Source organism: Bufo bufo, chromosome 7 (genome assembly GCF_905171765.1).
Source record: "Bufo bufo chromosome 7, aBufBuf1.1, whole genome shotgun sequence".
Taxonomy (NCBI): Eukaryota; Metazoa; Chordata; class Amphibia; order Anura; family Bufonidae; genus Bufo; species Bufo bufo.
Genome location: NC_053395.1, coordinates 28,186,515 through 28,204,480, shown reverse-complemented (window position 1 = coordinate 28,204,480; position 17,966 = coordinate 28,186,515). Strand labels below are relative to the sequence as shown.

General features: G+C 48.6%; 1 protein-coding gene across 2 annotated transcripts in view; it reads right to left on the bottom strand.

Moving 5' to 3' along the window:
• GLIS2 (GLIS family zinc finger 2) overlaps positions 1-17,966 on the bottom strand; it is a 42,877-nt gene continuing 24,911 nt past the window's right edge. For both annotated transcript variants that reach the window (XM_040441825.1, XM_040441824.1), the window contains 6 exons: positions 16,826-17,038; positions 16,495-16,643; positions 15,961-16,134; positions 12,806-12,939; positions 8,057-8,175; positions 1-4,974 (listed from right to left, as the gene is read on the bottom strand). In XM_040441825.1, the coding sequence (XP_040297759.1) occupies positions 4,241-4,974; positions 8,057-8,175; positions 12,806-12,939; positions 15,961-16,134; positions 16,495-16,643; positions 16,826-17,003 (1,488 nt within the window). In that variant the 5' untranslated portion in view covers positions 17,004-17,038 and the 3' untranslated portion in view covers positions 1-4,240. The remainder of the gene's footprint in view (positions 4,975-8,056; positions 8,176-12,805; positions 12,940-15,960; positions 16,135-16,494; positions 16,644-16,825; positions 17,039-17,966) is intronic.

Genomic DNA, 17,966 nt, shown 5'->3' with positions numbered 1-17,966 from the left:
ACAAATTACGCAGTGTGTCCTATTCTGGTCAGCATTGCGGACAAGAATAATCTTTTCTATTGATGGGAGTGAAAAAAAATGTGCAATGCACGCTGACGGTATCCATATTTTGCCAACCTGTAAATAGCGGACTGAAATTATGGACACGGTCGTGTGCATGAGGCCTAAAGTGACTGTACGTGCGGTCCTTTTTTTTTTTTTCTTAGACACAGTTCCATATTAGCTGCATACAGCTAATAAATGATAAAATTCAGTCTGACCGGAGCCACCACTAGGGGGAGCTCACTGCATACACTGAACTCAACAATAAAACCGCATACAATAAGCTCCCCCTAGTGGTGGCTGCAGAAATTTAGCATTTAATTTTTTATGTCTCGTGCCGTGACCACCATGAACATCTATTGTACGATGAATGCACATTATAACACAATGTGAAAAAGGTGGAGATTCATTTTAGGAGGACAAAATAAAAAAAATACATTTTAGTCAATGACATTTTCTGAAATGCGTCGCCTTGCGATGGTTTACCTGTCCTGTTACCCAGAACAGGGATGGCCAACCTGAGGCTCTCCAGCTGTTGCAAAACTACAACTCCCAGCATGCTCCAATAGCTGTAGGCTGTCCAAGCAAGCTGGGTAGTTTTGCAACAGCTGGAGGGCCGCAGGTTGGGCATCCCTGGCCTAAAGCTATCAGCCTACAGCAGGGCATGGTGAGAGTTGTAGTTTTAAAACAGCTGGAGGGCCGCACGTTGGCCATGCCTGACCCAGAACCACAAAATGCCGGCTCTTACTTTCAAAGCGATATGTGGGCAATAGACGCCATCACCTGACAGCAGGAGCGACCATTTTGTAGATGGCTGTGATGGAATGTAGCCAAATCTTCACTGGCTTGTTAGGCCACAAAATGGCTGCCTCCTTTGCTGGCGCAGGTTGTGTAGGCCTTCGCATGGACGTTATCACAACCAAACCAGATGTACACATGAATGTAAGACCACTGCCGATCTGCCTGGAGGTGGACATGGTAACAAGCGCATCATAGGTGCAAGGTTCAGAATCGATATGTACAACGTTGACATATAAGATGTTAATAAAGCTGGTTGCATCAAGAGCTGTCAAACGGCAAAAACCCATCTGGACACAAAACAGCCGGCAGTGGCCTTTCTGCCAGGCAGAGGACCTCTTTAAACAAGACCACGCTGCAAAACAGGGCTGAGATTATGAAAAGGGCCTTTTAGGTCTCCATTTCTCCAGAAACAGCGCCACTTTTTCCCATAGGCTATGTCTGGTATTGCAGTATTCGCTTGAATAGGGCTGAGCTGCAATACTGTAAGCAGCCTATCAAAAAAGTGGTGGCGCTGTTTCCATAAAAATAGACCCTTTTTATAATCTTTTATTAGCCTTTAAAAGACCTTAATGGAAAACCTTATATAATTAAAATGACCTTTGAGGGGAAGGGGACTCTGAATATACAAAAAAAATAATATAGAGTTATTTCCTCACTTCTGTCTCAGTCTATACTGGGAATACCGGCTAAACTCCAGTGCTACGAGCCACGTGCATCACAGACGAGCCAGGGTCATCCTTCCCATTCTAAGGAAGACGGGATCCATGGACCCTGAGTGTGCTGTGGATGCGCTTGCGCTGGCTCATACCACGGAGCGTACAAACCCTTCAGATGTGTATATGAAGGCATATGGTGGTGCTGCTGCTGACCCACACGTCAGGCTGATCGCTGCTTTTAGAGCCAGGACGGTTTATTCCCCGCTGTGACCGATTGGATTTCGGGCATCAAAGCTTACATAAGTGTTCAGGAAAAATGCCGCTTATCAGGAATGTTCTGGGGTCACGCAGAGCATAAAAAATAGCCCACTGTTATTCCCCCCGTTAGTCTCCTGTCTGTGTGCTGTGTCTGGTACTGCAGGATCCACTTTAATGGAGATGAGTTGCAATACCACACACCACCTGTGGACACAGGGGCGCTGTTTCTGGTAGAAAGCAGATATATTTTTCTAATCTTTTACAACCCAGTAATATAGGGGTTGTCTGCTTCCCGCTTACATTTCTGTAATAAAGCATGAAACGCTTAACCGGGTCATTGCATACTGCAGCACGCAAAGGGTGAATCACATGACCACCGCCATCTTGGAAGCGATGAACGCGTCGGTCACGTGATTCACCCACATGGCAGGGTGCAGCAGAGCCGCTCACATATGAGGAAATTCAAAGCTTCCCTGCAAAGTGGTACAAAGTGACATATAAAAAGTTTTGCTCAGTGGGGGTCTGATCACCCCCCACCAATCTAAACTTTTTGGAGAAGTTCGTGACCAATCAAGCAGAAAGTGGACAACCCCTTTTATTCTTAGCGATCTGTACTTTATAAATCATTGTGCCCTGTGCTATAATAAAAATCCTCTCTCCATGTGCTGAAGTCCCAGCAGCCAATCAGCTCTGCAGGGAGGAGGGACAAGCAGCAGCCTGAACCAATGATGAAATGGGGCGTGTCTCAGACTACCTCAGTCTCGCTGTAGACACTGTAGCTGAAGTGTAATCACAGATCGCAGCTTTGCTCTAATAAAGCTGATGTAAAAAGCAGCTGAGGAGCAGGAACCGAGGCAAATACACATCAGAAAACCACCCCCTGTAGGTACTGAATTAGTGAATCATTTTAACGCTCATGACTGGACAGTCCCTTTAAATATTCACTAGTTTTGTAATGAACACCACAATGTTTTTGCCCCTAAATTAATACATTTTTGCGCCCAGTAGGTTTTCTCCTCTCTCTGTCTCACTGCAGTTGTATTACATATGATATCAAACCAAAACCATTCCTGTCTTTTATTCGTTCCTTTAAAGACCCTTTGGACGATCCCTTTTGTTAGGACAGCACCTTTAATAAGCTGATCACAGGGTGTCCTGTGGGCTGAGACCCCCCCAGTTATAATCCGTGGGGGGGGACTGTTCACCACCATAGGGGAAATTAAGTATTACATGCTGCCCATGGAAATGTCAGGCTCTCCAAAGATGGAGACACACATCCTGAACAAATGCCCCCCCCCCCCCCCCACCCGAACTCTTCCTTTCCCCCCAAGATTTTCCTAATAGGGTATATGAAAATACTTTTGGTAAATCAGACAAGCCCCTTTAACTCCAGACTTGCGCCTGTACCCCCAATTCATGAACTAGGGGGGACCTCTAAATATTACCAGCAGAGCATCGAACTCACACACCACTCACAGTCTGTAACGTAGCTTAGTTTGCTCCCTCAATGTGGGAGCCTGCGGAGATCACCCTCCTCCTCCTCCTCACACATGAGGGATATATATATATATATATATATACGGATTCGCAATTTTTCTGCACGCTCTGAGGAGAAGCAATAGAGAAGCAGCATTCACGGTGCCTGAATGCATTGTCACGGGATATCTATAGAATTGGGGCGGGGGGGGGGGGGGCATTGTGATAAAGAAATGGTGCGGCGTGGAGTAAGGGGAGGTCGTCAGGATTATGGGAAAGTGCAGAGAGCAGGTTAGTGCATAGGTATGTGTCAAGAAAAGAAAGAAAGGTTAACGACTAGCGGAATGTGATATAAGAGAAGGAGAGGATGGGACGATACAAGTCCTGGAGGGGAGCCGTTCTGGGGTGAGGATGGTGCAGAAGATTGAGGCCATCATCATAGAGCCGATCTACAGGAGAGATGATGAGTACGCAGAGAACTGGAGCGTGGGCAGGAGATGCTAGGCCTCCCTGGCTGTCCACGCTCCTCTCCCTCTTGTCATTGCAGAGTCAGCTCGGGTCTGAGCATCTCCGTTATTATTGCTTTTCTCAGAAGGCGAAGAACCTTCTTTCGTGAATTCTGAAAAAAAAAAAAAACCTGCAGACCACAATGTAACTTCACCTGGCCTCCGAATACCACAAAGTGCTTCGATTCTACTCAGTCTGCAACACCTCTCTAGTCCTTGGACAGTTTCTGTACTGTTCAATCGCGTGGGTGTTTTTGGCATTCGGCCTGCCCGGTTTGGTCCCACGTACAAAAAGGGGAAGGGGGGGGGGGGGGGGGGGGGGGGAAGCAAATCTGCAGGCGGCAATGCAAAATGATATCTATCCGGTCGCCCCTTTAGACAGAGATGCTTGTGCAAGAGGTCCACAGGGATCACAGGGGCCAGGAATGTCACTTCTGCAGAGGAGGAGCCCCTGTGGTGCGTAGTGGGCGCAGGTGGAAATCTTACAGGGGCACGGCCTTCTCAGTTGACCGCTGCTGGTTTTAGTAACACCGACCCTGGAGGGATGACCACCCATCCTGGCAGAAGAGAATCTGAGCCCATGCCAGGGGAAAGATCTAAGATCCCGCCTGGGAGCAGAGACAGTGCGTCTGCTGAACTGGGCCTCAGTTTTGACCCTTCAGTCCTCTCATCGCTCTCCGACCTTTGACCTTTAGGTCGCCTGTCATTTTCGGATTTTCCTGCTGAAATCAGAGAGACTAAAGGCAAGCCGAGACCTGCTGCAGAGTAAGCTTGGGACAACAGGGAGCCCTTGGCCAAGTTGAGCGGGGAACCTGCAAGTGTCAACATGGGATTTGGTAACCCAGCCAAGGCAGAGGCTACACCGCTGCAAGCCAACGAGCTGAGGTCTAAAGGTCCTGGTGCCAGTGGGATTGGTAGGCTCTGACTGCCAAAGATGGCTGCTGGGTTGGGAATAATGAGTTGTGCACCGCTTGCATAGCTGCTGTCCCCCGCTGCTGGTAATTTGGGTGGCTGGTGGATCTTCAGTAACTGGCGTTGCTGATGGGAGATGAAGTGGCCATGTGCCTTGATGTGCTTGCGCAGGGAGCTGGGGTCTGTGTAGCGTTTCTGACACCCAGGCATCTTGCAGTAGTAGGGCTTGTCCACGTAGTGGGTGCGCGTATGCTTGAAGCGGTCGCTTGAGTTGGAGTAACGTTTGTTGCAGCCCTCGTAGGGACACATGTAGGGTTTTTCACCTGTTGTAAATAGACCGAGTAAAAAACGGTTAAAAAGGTGATGACAGGATAATCCATCCACAATAGTCTGAAACAAGTGGAATGCATATGATATATTAAAGGGGAACACAAGTTTCAGTGGAGTTCGCAGTAATCTCCAGTCCAGATCTTTTATTTAAAGAGGAATTCCAGCTACAACATTCAATGTTTTCCGAGAATTTTTTTATTTTTTTTACTGATGACCTATGATCAGTATCTGATCGGCGGGGATCCGACACCTGGGACCCCCGCCGATCAGCTGTTTGAGAAGTAGCGCCACAGCCTTCTCTCAGCTCACCAAGAACAGCGCCGTACATTGTATAGTGGTTGTGCTTGGTATCACACCTCAGCCCCATTCACTTTTATGGGTCTAAGCTGCACCTAGGCCACGTGACTGATGAACGTGATATCACATGACCTAGTCAAAGCTGAACAAGGCCACGGCGCTACTGCGAGTGCAGGGGTCTTCTCATACAGCTGATCAACGGAGATTTCGGGTGTCGGACCCCCACCGATCAGATACTGATGACCTATCCAGAAGATAGGTCATCTGAAAAAAAAAAAAAAGTATTGGAAAACCCCTTTAAATAAAAGTTAAGAGCAGTGGCCAGGCAATCTAATTTCCTAATTTAGGGCTCAAGTACATGAATGTGTGGCCTGTGCCCGCATTGCGGCCCGCAAACACATTCACTTGAATGGGACTGCAATCCTCAAGATATGGAGTGATATGGAGCGTTGCGGAGCGGAAGCACTACGGATTGCTTCTGTGGGATTTCGGTCTGTGCCTCCTCACCGTAAAAATAAAGAACGTTTTATTTTTTTCTGGTGCGGACTGAATGTTGCGGATCGCAGACCCATTCAAGTGAATGGGTCTGCATCCGCAAACGCCGGGCATACGGCCGGTGCCCGTGCATTGTGGACCGCTATTAGCAGTCCTCAGCATGGCCATGGGGTGTGCATGAGCCCTTATAGATATTTTTATGTCAGCCGAATGACATGACAAAGCATGACTGAGCAGCCATCTAACGCAGAAGTCAGCAACCTCCGGCACTCCAGCTGTTGTGAAACCACAATTCCCAGCATGCACACTTGCTCGGCTGTTCTCAGAACTACCATAAAAGTGAATGGAGGATGCTGGGTTTCACAACAGCTGCAGTGCTGAAAGTTGCCGATTCCTGATCTAATGTGTATGGTGGTTTCCCAACTCTACCCGGTGGAGAGAAAGATCAGGCAGTTGGATTTAAATGGCCTGATCTTTCTATGTCATAGGAGAAAAGTGGTCACCCTAGGTGTCTGGCAGCAGCTTACTCCTCTCTCCCTACTGAGAACACATGCAGGCTTGACTCAGCACAGAGTGCATGTGTATGGAATTCCCTGGATGCACTGCGAGGACTCATGAGCTCACACATAATGGGGAGGACTCATGAGCGCACACATAATGGGGAGGACTCATGAGCGCACACATAATGGGGAGGACTCATGAGCGCACACATAATGGAGAGGACTCATGAGCGTGCACATAATGGAGAGGACTCATGAGCGTGCACATAATGGAGAGGACTCATGAGCGTGCACATAATGGAAAGGACTCATGAGCGTGCACATAATGGAGAGGACTCATGAGCGTGCACATAATGGAGAGGACTCATGAGCGTGCACATAATGGAGAGGACTCATGAGCGTGCACATAATGGAGAGGACTCATGAGCGTGCACATAATGGAGAGGACTCATGAGCGTGCACATAATGGAGAGGACTCATGAGCGTGCACATAATGGAGAGGACTCATGAGCGTGCACATAATGGAGAGGACTCATGAGCGTGCACATAATGGAGAGGACTCATGAGCGTGCACATAATGGAGAGGACTCATGAGCGTGCACATAATGGAGAGGACTCATGAGCGCGCACATAATGGAGAGGACTCATGAGCGCGCACATAATGGAGAGGACTCATGAGCGTGCACATAATGGAAAGGACTAATGAGCGCGCACATAATGGAGAGGACTCATGAACACGCACATAATGGAGAGGACTCATGAGCGCACACATAATGGAGAGGACTCATGAGCGTGCACATAATGGAGAGGACTCATGAGCGTGCACATAATGGAGAGGACTCATGAGCGTGCACATAATGGAGAGGACTCATAAGCGCGCACATAATGGAGAGGACTCATGAGCGTGCACATAATGGAGAGGACCCCAGGAGAAGTCCTCTCAATGCATTGCAGGGTCCATTTGCAAGTGCACAGTGGGAGGACAGAGGTGAGTATCGACATACAAATTACTGATCCGTGCTCATGGGCTGCAGTACTATTCATTTAGTACTGTAGTTAACAGTGCTTGCCAGAGGTGGATGAATATTAATCGGATCTCTGCCTTAGGGCTTGTTCACACGACCATTGCAGTATTGCGGCGCGCATATGGCGGGTCGGCAATACACGGGGCACCGGCCGTGTGCATTCCGCATTACAGATGCAGACCCATTCACTTGAATGGGTCCACAAATCAAGAGATGCGGTGCGTAACAGAACAGAAGCATGGAATGGAACCCCACGGAAGCCGTTCCGTGCCTCTGGACCGCAAAAAGATAGAACTTGCTCTATCTTTTTGCAGAACAGACGAATCGCAGACCCATTCAAGTGAATGGGTCCGCAATCTGCATGCGGCTGCCCCACGGTCGGTGCCCGTGCATTACAGACCGCAATTTGCAGTCCACAGCACGGGCAGCACGCGGTACAGATTTTATGTACTGGAATCTGCTGTTAATGTTAAAGAATAGAGCTATTCACATTTATGAAATCCACGGCATGTCTGAGTTTTGTACGCATTTGCCTCCAAATACACCCATAATAGTCTATGGGAGTGCATAAAAAATGTCGGGAGAAAGGACTACGCATGTAAATCCGGATGAATTACTGAAGCAATACTGATGGTATATCATCCAGAATCCATGCGTATTCCAGAGCCGGAATACGGACAGCCTCAGTCTGAATTTCCAGCTTCGGGCATCACCATAGACAGAAGCGTCTCCTGACCACAGACCTGGATATTACGTACCTGTGTGTGACCGGTTGTGAATCTTCAGGTTTTCCAGCCGTGAGAAACTCTTGTGACAAGTCGGGCAGCAATGCGGCCTCTCGTTAGTATGGGTGCGAATGTGAATCAGCATCTTATACCTGGGGTACAGGAGGAATTGAATGTTTTATAAGAGACTATTACAATCTGGCCCGTCTAGATCTTCAGGAAAACAATATGTAAGGCGGCGGTCTGCGAGATGTGTCACTCCGGTTGTGGTAAAACTGAACTCCAAGCACGCCCGGACATCCAGCTTTCTGAGCACGCTGGTAATTGTAGCTTTACCGCAGCTGGAGAGCCACAAGGTGCAGACTACGGCAGTTCCTCAAGGTGGCGTTGTCGTAACCAATTCTCAGGGACCCATACGTTACTGTCCAGACAAAGCTGTAATATGATGCATTCCTGGATTTAGTCCATGAAGTAAAATGAGAGGTTAGACTAGATTCTCATAGGCTTTCTTTCCTTCCAATTTGCAAAATCCCTGCTGTCAGTGAATGGAAACATCCTTCATAAAAACTGCAAACCCGTACAGACCAAATCATTTGCTAGAATTGCACCCAGTCTAGGCAATCTTCAGTGGCCTCCAGGATGATGCTTTTTGCCTTCACTGATACACTGTAGCAAAAGATTTGTGCTGCTGCTGTGTATAGTTCACAGATCTGTACACACTGCAGCCACCTCTGAGCCTCTATAGCAGGGGTACTGAACTACTTTTTGTAAAGGTCCTCATAATTGGATCTGCTGTGAGGTAGAGGTCCAGGCTGAACACCAACAGGTGCGAGTACCGCACACAGATTGGGGGCCCCAAAATAATAATCACATTTCTAGTATTTGTTCTCAGTTACGTTTTTTTTTCTACTTTTTGATTTATTATTTCTATTCTGTTTGTGCTCTCTTGCTCTTGGTCCAGGCAGGTTACCGTGTCTTAATTTGATCTTGACTAAGGGTTCATGCACACGACCGTATGCCCTCCGAGACATACAGTCCGTGAGCGGGCCATATGTCCTGGAGCAGCATACATGGTGGGCACGGGAGCGCACATCATCATAGGTTACTATGATGCTGTGCGCATCAGGCCGCCCGCGGGGCTATTGTCCCGCACTCATATGATATTATGTATGCAGCTCCGGGACATATGGCCCGCTCACGGACTGTATGTCTCGGAGGGCATACGGTCGTGTGCAAGAGGCCTAAGGATGAGCAAATTTGTGTTCTCAAGTTCGGCGTACAGGTTCGGGTTATCTAAGAATCCCGTTACGGATTCCGTTATCACGGACCGTAACGGAATTTTATGACAGCATGCACCATGGAAGCCATATAAGAGGCATTTCGGCCAGTACGATGTATAACAAAGAAGGGAGGCACCCCGACTCTCCTCCTGCCCAGTAATGAATAGCGATCATCTTTACTGCAGCAGTTCCCTGACCTGTTGGGGTCACATTGACTAAGACCGGCTTTTAACGCCGGTTTTAGCTAACCCCTCTGCGCTGTCGCTAGATACGTTTAATTTTTGACAAGGTGTGTGCCTCGCCATAAATTAGGCGCATATGTGGCAGTCCGTGCTCCTGGAGCAAAAACTACGGCAGCCTCTGTATGTAGATTTGCCAGGGCTGGAGTCCCAGCGCCAATATGGCCCCCGACACGCCCCGGCCCTGTCATTCCCAACTGGCATACAAGGTGCAAAACCAGCCTGCGCCAAAATTGTGTCGCACGGCCGAACAGAAAAGGGGACTTGCGACACTTTTTACGTCTAAAAGTGTTGCAAATCAATTAGTAAATGTGCCCCAGTCACAGGGGCGCACCACCAATGAGGCGAGGTGAGGCGATCGCTTCAGGCAGCACCAGGAAGGGGTAAGAGGGGGGCAGCAGATGGGCCATGGACAATGAGTGCTTTCACTGTGGAAAAGGGGTTATGTTAAGACAGTGGTGGCGAACCTATGGCACTGGTGCCAGAGGCGGCACTCAGAGCCCTTTCTGTAGACACCCGCACCCTGGAAAAAAAGTCTATAGTGTACCAATACGCCTTTTCCCGCCATTTATCAGCGCAGGGCGCACTATGAACGGCACAGGCAGCGCACTGAATGCAGGCAGACTATTATAGCTAAATGATAAAGTACATGGAAGATATACTATACTGGACTGTAGTAGTGTCTGTTCCGTTTTATTATTTTTTTTGCAGACCATATACGGAATTATTTATTTCAATGGGTCCGTGTGCATTCCGTTTCCATATGTCCGTTCCGCAAAAAAATAGAGCATGTCCTTTTATTGTCCCCATTACGGAAAAGGATAGTACTGTTCTATTAGGGGGCAGCTGTTCCGTCCCGCAAAATACGGAATGCACACGGACGTCATTTTTTGTGGACCGCAAAATACATACGGTCGTATGCATGAGCCCGTATTTAGGGTAAATTGCTGTGTTGGCACTTTGAGATAAATCAGTGGGTTTTGGGTTACAGTTTGGGCACTCGGCCTCTAAAAGGTTCGCCATCACTGGGTTAAGAAATTGGCATGGGGGTGGCGCCATTTCAGTTTTTGCCTCAGGCAGCAGAAAGGCTAGGTGCACCCCTGCCCAGTCAGTCTCTCCTCCTTACAGTCCACGTGTGGATGGCCACTTGCTTCTCCAGTGCAGTGAGCTGAAAAAACCTGCTCTGCATTGCCACACACATTACAGCCACAGAACGGCATCACAAAGTCACTCATGGCAGACACGATGTAGGCGGAGCCAACTCCTTCCCATAGCATATTGATTGGTAGTTTGGGTAAAGCCGCCTGTGTGCCGCACACTGATTGGTTGGAACACTTCTTCACCGGTCCAGTCGTGATTGTTCCCCCCACTTGCTGTATTCCAGGTCCTTTCTCTTCGGCGTCTCTGTTTTTATTAGGCCCCAGGCACACGACCGTATTTTTGATCCACATCTGATCCGCATTTTTTGCAGATTGGACGTGGACCTAGTCATTTCAATCGGTCCGCAAAAAAAGCAGACAGCACTCAGTGTGCTGTCCGCATCCATATGTACGTTCCGCAGCAACGCAAAACAGATAGAACATGTTCTATGCTTGTCCGTTTTGCGGACAAGCGTAGGCATTATTACAATGGATCCGGAAAAAAAAATTGATGCAACACAGACATCTGTATGTTTTGAAGATCCACATTTTGCAGACCGCAAAAACATACAGTTGTGTGAATGCACCTTTATTCAGACACTGGGTCCGATCCGCCAGTTGAGTACCCCTGCTCTATAGGTTTTCAGCAAAGCTGCACAGTGAAATCTTCCATAAGCATTGATTAGGAGATATACCCAGTGGCGTGACCGGGGGGTGGGGGCAGTCCACCCCGGGTGCTGGCTCTGATGGAGGTGCCAGGCCCAGAAGCAATGAGCGCTTCCATCAATACAGATGGAAGCGCTCATTGCTGGAGCGCTGACGCCCACATACTGCGGCGGGGGACGGGAGCGCATAGTTCCCTGCCCCGCTGCCGATCACCGTCATAGGCCTGAGGCCTATGCGGTAGTGAAATCCCGGTGCAGGCGTGCGTGATGACGTCATCTCGCGCGCCTGTGTCGGGACGCAGCAGCACAGTGAAGTGTGTGCGCCTTCCTCTGCGAGCAAGCGCCTGGACATAGGCGAGTATTAAGCTTTTAGTTTTTTTGTTTTTTTAGTTTTTATGTGCCAACTTTGGGGGACACAGGAGGACATGTGGGGGAAATTATTATGGGAGGGATTACTATGTGGGGGCAATAATTATGGATGGGATTACTATGTGGGGGGCAAATTACTATATAGGGCAATGTGGGGGAAACTGTGGGGGGCAAATTACTATACGGGGGCAGTGGGGGGAAATTACTATACGGGGGCAGTGGGGGGAAATTACTGTATGGGGGCAGTGTGGGGGAAATTACTGTATGGGGGCAGTGTGGGGGAAATTACTGTATGGGGGCAGTGTGGGGGGCGTTGCTATTGGGGAAGCACTGTAGGGGCAATTCTATTATTCTTGGGGACACTATACAGGGATTATTAACTGGAGCACAATATAGGGTGTTATTATTACTGGGGGACTCTAGGGGACATTCTAACTGCTGTAAACACTATAGGGACATTTGGGGTAATTTATCAAACTGGTGTAAAGTAGAACTCGCTTAGTTGCCCATAGCAGCCAATCAGGTTCCACCTTTCATATTTGACAGCTCTTTTGGAAATCCAGTTCTACTTTACACCACTTTGATAAATGACCCCAATCATGTCTACTGGGGTCACTATTTTTCTGCAGTATAATACCTGGGGGCATTGGGGAGCACAACGGGCACAGTATTGGGGGTGGCAGCAGGATGACACTGTGGGGACACCAGGATGGGGAGGTTGATGGAAAAACTGACAAATCTAACGTGTCTGTGTTACAAACTCTGTAGAGACGAGATGCGGCCGAAACAATTTGTCATGGCGGTCTAATGGAGGAGAAGAGGAAAGAGGTCTACATGACAGGAGATGTCCCTGGATGTAAGAGGTATGTGGTCAAGTACTGGGGGGTGCCAGGGAAAGGACCCGCCCCGGGTGCCAAACACCCTAGGCACGCCACTGCATATACCTTTTTTTCATAGAAATAGCGCCTCTCTTGTCCTTAGGCCGTGCCTGGCATTACAGTATTCACATGAGCGGGGGACAGCTCATTACATGTGACAAAGTCCATTTCCCGTGGAGCGTTGTTTGACCGCTCTGGGATTTCCATCTCACCTGGCATTAAATCCTCTTCCCCGGCGGGCGCATCCCTCCCAGTGGCAGCAGTATCCGGCATCTTTTTCTGGCTTCACATGGAAATCATTAACGTGATCCACCAACTCTTGCAATAACTCGAATAGGCGGTTGCACTGAAAAGTCAAAGGTGAAAGGTGAAACTGAGCAAGCTGAGAAATGATCAATGGTGAGCAGAAGGTAATAAGAGCGGAGGGGGGGGGGATGCTGGTCACTGCCAGATATGTTCCTTTGTTCCAAACACTTTCCAGCATTATAAAAAAAAAAAAAAAAGCCTGCTTTCTTCCAAAATAAGCACCAATTCTGTCTACAGGTAGTGGGCTCTACTGAAGCTCTACCCCATTGATTCCAATGGAGCCGAGATGCAATACCAGACACAACCTATGGACTGTGGTGCTGTTTCTGGAAGAAAGCAGCCATGTTTTCTGTAATCCTGACCACCCCTTTTCAGGCCTCGTTCACATCTCCTTTTGTGGATCTGGCAGGCTTTTTCAGCACAGAGCAGCCTGCCGGATCCTCTACTTTACCGCCGGATCTCCACCGACTGCAAAGGGGTCCGGCGGTGACCAGTCCGATTTCCAGCGAAAATGCCGGAAAAAGAAAATTGTTGCATGCAGCAGTTTATTACCTGCCGAAACCCAAGATTTATGCCTGAAATCAGCCGGATCACCGCCAGATCCCCATTGACTGCAATGGAGTTTGGCGGTGTAGTAGAGGATCCGGCAGTCTGCTCTGTGCCGGAACAGCCTGCAAGATCCACAAATGGAGATGTGTACAAGGCCTAAGTTACACATCCAAGTTAGGACTCATGCACACAAACGTATTTTCTTTCCGTGCCCGTTCCGGTTTTTTTGCAGACCGTATGCAGAACGATTCACAAGTTTCTCCATGTGCATTCCGTTTCCGTATGTCCGTATTTCCATTTTGCAAAAAAAATAGAACATTCACACTGGCGTTTTGGCTTTCCGTTTGTGAGATCCGTTCAGGGCTCCCACCAGCGGTCCAAAACGGATCAGTTTTGCCCTAATGCTCAGTATACATCAGATTACCTCCGATCAGTCTCCATTCTGCTCTGGAGGCTGACACCAAAACGCTGCCTGAGCCAAACGGATCCGTCCTGACACACAATGTAAGTCAATGGGGACGGATCCGTTTTCTATGACACAATAGAAAACAGATCCGTCCTCTATTGACTTTCAATGGTGTTCAAGACGGATCCGTCTTGGCTATGTTAAAGATAATACAAATGGATCCGTTCTGAACGGATGCAGACGGTTGTATTATCTGAACGGATCCGTCTGTGCAGATCCATGACGGATCCGCACCAAACGCGAGTGTGAAAGTAGCCTCAAGGATAGTACTATGAAGGTCCAGCTGTTCAGTGTGCATTCCGTATTTTGCTGAACGGATGTCATCCGTATTTTTTGCAGATCCGATTTTTGCAGACCGCAAAATACATACGGTTGTGTGCATGAGCCCTTAAAGGGATTGCTGGTGTTACCTACTTATTTTGCAGTGCAGTACACCTGCTGTACCCATTACTTTAATATACTGTCATTAAAGGGGGTTTACAGAACTAGAATATTGATGGCCTATCCTTAAATGGGGTTTCCAGGACCAACATACTGATGACCTATCCATAGAATAGGTCATCAATATGAGATTGGTGGGAGTCCTCTCTTCCGGGTGTAGGGCTGACGTCATCGGCGCAGGCGCACTGAGGAAGGAGCAGCTAAGCGAGCGTCCTTCTCTCAGAGCGCCTGCACCGAATGAGGACCGGTACGGCGCAGGCGCGGGATTTGAGCTGCAGGCAAGGCCAGCTGGAGGAGGAGCGCGCTCGCTGGCCCTGTCAATCAAGTGGAGGAGGGGGCGTTTTTTCAGACAGAGGATGCGGCGGCTACCAGCAAGTCCGCCCAACTTGCTGGTAGTAAAGAAATTTACATATTACAAAAGTACGATTTTTACTGAAATTACAGCACAGCCTGAGGTAAGAGGGGTATATATGGAACCTGCATACATTAGCAAATATATTAAGTCAAAAACTGAAAATTGGTGTTTGCGGGGTGACAGAAGCCCTTTAAAGGGATTGTCCAAACACACTCTCCCATTCGGGCATGGACTGACACTGGGCGTGAAGAGACGTTACCGAGTGGAACATCGTGGAGGGAATCATCTGAAGCCTAGAGAGGGCCGTGCACAGGTCGTAATGGATGATACCTGCAGAGTGTTGGAAACATGCCTTGCAGTGCTCAAATGGATTTTTCTGCGACTGTCGCGTCGCAGCATGTTACATGTTGCAGTGCGACACCATAGACTATCATTATAACAATTGTTGCGCGACATTGGTGCGACAAAATGTCGCGCGACACATGTTGCAGTGTAGTTGTGCCCTATGTGTCGCGCGACTTATTGTCGTCGTGTAGACCTAGCCTAAGGGTACTTTCCTGCTGGACGTAATTGGCAGAGAAATTTGCATGCGTTGCCTATGGATTGCTCACAGCTTTTGCAGCATTGTCGCCGCAGATTTCATCCCATTGCACTGCAATTGGTGAAATCTGCAGAGAAAAACTCATAGTGTAATTGACGTGCTGGGGATTCAAAATCCACACTGCAGGTCAATTTGTGTGAATGAGATTTTAGTAAACGGTCATCCACTTTACTGTAAATGCTACATACTTCCAACCTGCAACTATAAGGTGGAAAATACGTAGCGCATTCGCCCAATAGGAGCACCTATCAGCAGGATTGACCCTATTAAACCCTGCATGCTATCTGGTAGGATTGTCCCTGGCGAGTCAAATGAGACCTGTCTTGTGAAAATCATTTGTGGTGGAGAAAAAAAAAAAGAACGTCTTTATGCAAATGAGGGCTTCAGTGCACCCAGCGCTGGAAAGCAGAGATGCACCAATGGGTTAGGTGCACTAAAGCCATTATTTGCATAAACACTAGAAGTCTTTTTCTTGGAGGTGCCGCAACCAATTTTCACAAGGCCAGTACCATTTTAATTAGTAGGATCAACCCTGTCAAGCAGTATGCCTGGTTTAACGGGGTTGATGCTGCTGATTTTAGGAGTGTATAGTGAGTGACACAATGCAATTAGACAGATGACAAACTGCAGGCTGCACTGGGTGACTTACCTTTGCCCACTGACACACCAGCTGTTTCTGTTCTGTGTACTCCAGGGACAGACGCTTCTCCTTGGGTGGAGTCAGGAACATGGATGGGGGCAGCTGTAGACCAGAGCCAAGAGGCAGGAAGAACTGGAACGGACTGGGAGCTGAATCGCCCCTGCAGCGCAGTGATGCAACATCCTAGGGAACAGAAGACAGATCACTTTAAGCAAAGTCGCAAAATAAGACGAGAAGGAGACGGATGGAGCCGAGGGTCATTCCCTGAAGAAATATGACATGTAGGAGATGATGTATGATCCTAACATCTATCCTCAGGGAGTGTATTTCCTCTGGGAATACAAAGGCAAAATGGAACAGCTCGGAGCTAGATATGTCCTTCCTTCTCATAGAAAATACATAGGAAATCTAGGGGCTTTGATAAAGAATAACAACCTTTTTAGCACAGATGGAAAACTCTGCCTCCTACAGGTTGGGATAAGTATAGCATAAAACAGACATCTCAGGCTGCCCTTGTAATTAGGGATGGTTGAAAAGACTCACCAATAGAGTGTCCCCAACAGTCAACCTCTCGGGGGACAAAGATGCCCGGCTGGGAGAGTCCATACCAGAAGAGGGGGAGAGGCTGAGGTCCACAATTGGTGGAGTAGAGAACGGGGGACTGTCCCCCTCCCGAAATCGAGGCAGGAACCCTGTAGGGGACAAAATAGAAAAAGCAAGTCTTAACCAGAAATTGAAGACATTGATATCGGTTCCCAAAGTTGGCACCGTCTGGGTATGGCGGTGGTATTGAGCAGGTTATCTGGCAGTGCATGTGGCTAATTTACAGGGTATATAAAGTGGGGGGTGCAATGACGTATACAAAACAGAATACCTGGAGGGGGTGAAGGGCAAATCGGGGTGATGACAGTGGTTCCATCATCCCGTATCATCAGCTCGTGGTGGACTGAAATCTTCTTAGTGCCCCCTCCATTCCGATCTCTCTTCTCTCGTGCTGCCCGCAGCTTGGAGATACTGAGCTTCAGGTCCAGGGGCTCGTCCAGCGAGTGCATGATCAATGGCTACACCCAGAGCACCCCCGGCTGTCCTGAACAGAGAAGTCGATTTGAACAATATGCACAGATTAATACACTGAGGCCTGTCACAAATCTACAGCACCATTAACCCATCACAGACCTGCCAGGCATCGCCTGTTAAGGTGCACGGTAAGCTCACAGGCACGCAGGGGTTAAATACACTGATGTGCCCGGGTGCTGTGTCAGTGAAAGGGTAATACCAATTGCCACGTGTGGTTTCCTGTGGGGTGAAGGGGGGTGCAGCATCCCCCTTTGAGATGTAACATACCCCCCTCTCCTAAGGGACTCTGGGAAAGGGAGGGTCACCCATCTAGTGCCATGTGGGGATAAAGGCGTGTCCCCCCCCCCACCCTCCGCACCACCCCCCCATCCTGGGCATGGGGCCAGCCGTGGCCAGACACTGAGGAATGTTGGAGGCCTGGGAGCTCTGTGGAGTGGAGAGAGAGAATGGGAGGGTGGAGAGATGTGAAGGGGAGGGTGAGAGAGGACACCGGGAATGTGAGGGCAAGGACACTGGGAGAGAGGGGCAGACGGCTGACAGTGGACGGGGAGGAGAGACCTAACAGGAGGGAGAGAGATGGCGCAGGAGAGGGAGTAATGGGGTGACAGGTACACGTACAGTACAATGCACATGTATACACATACATAGAAATATAAGATATAGAAACCCACATATACACACACATGCACAATGCACATGGACACACATATACAACGCACATGTACACACATATATATACAACGCACATGTACACACAATGCACATGTATATACATACTGTACACACACACATATACAACGCACATGTACACACATATACAACGCACATGTACACACATATACAACGCACATGTACACACATATACAACGCACATGTACACACATATACAACGCACATGTACACACATATACAACGCACATGTACACACATATACAACG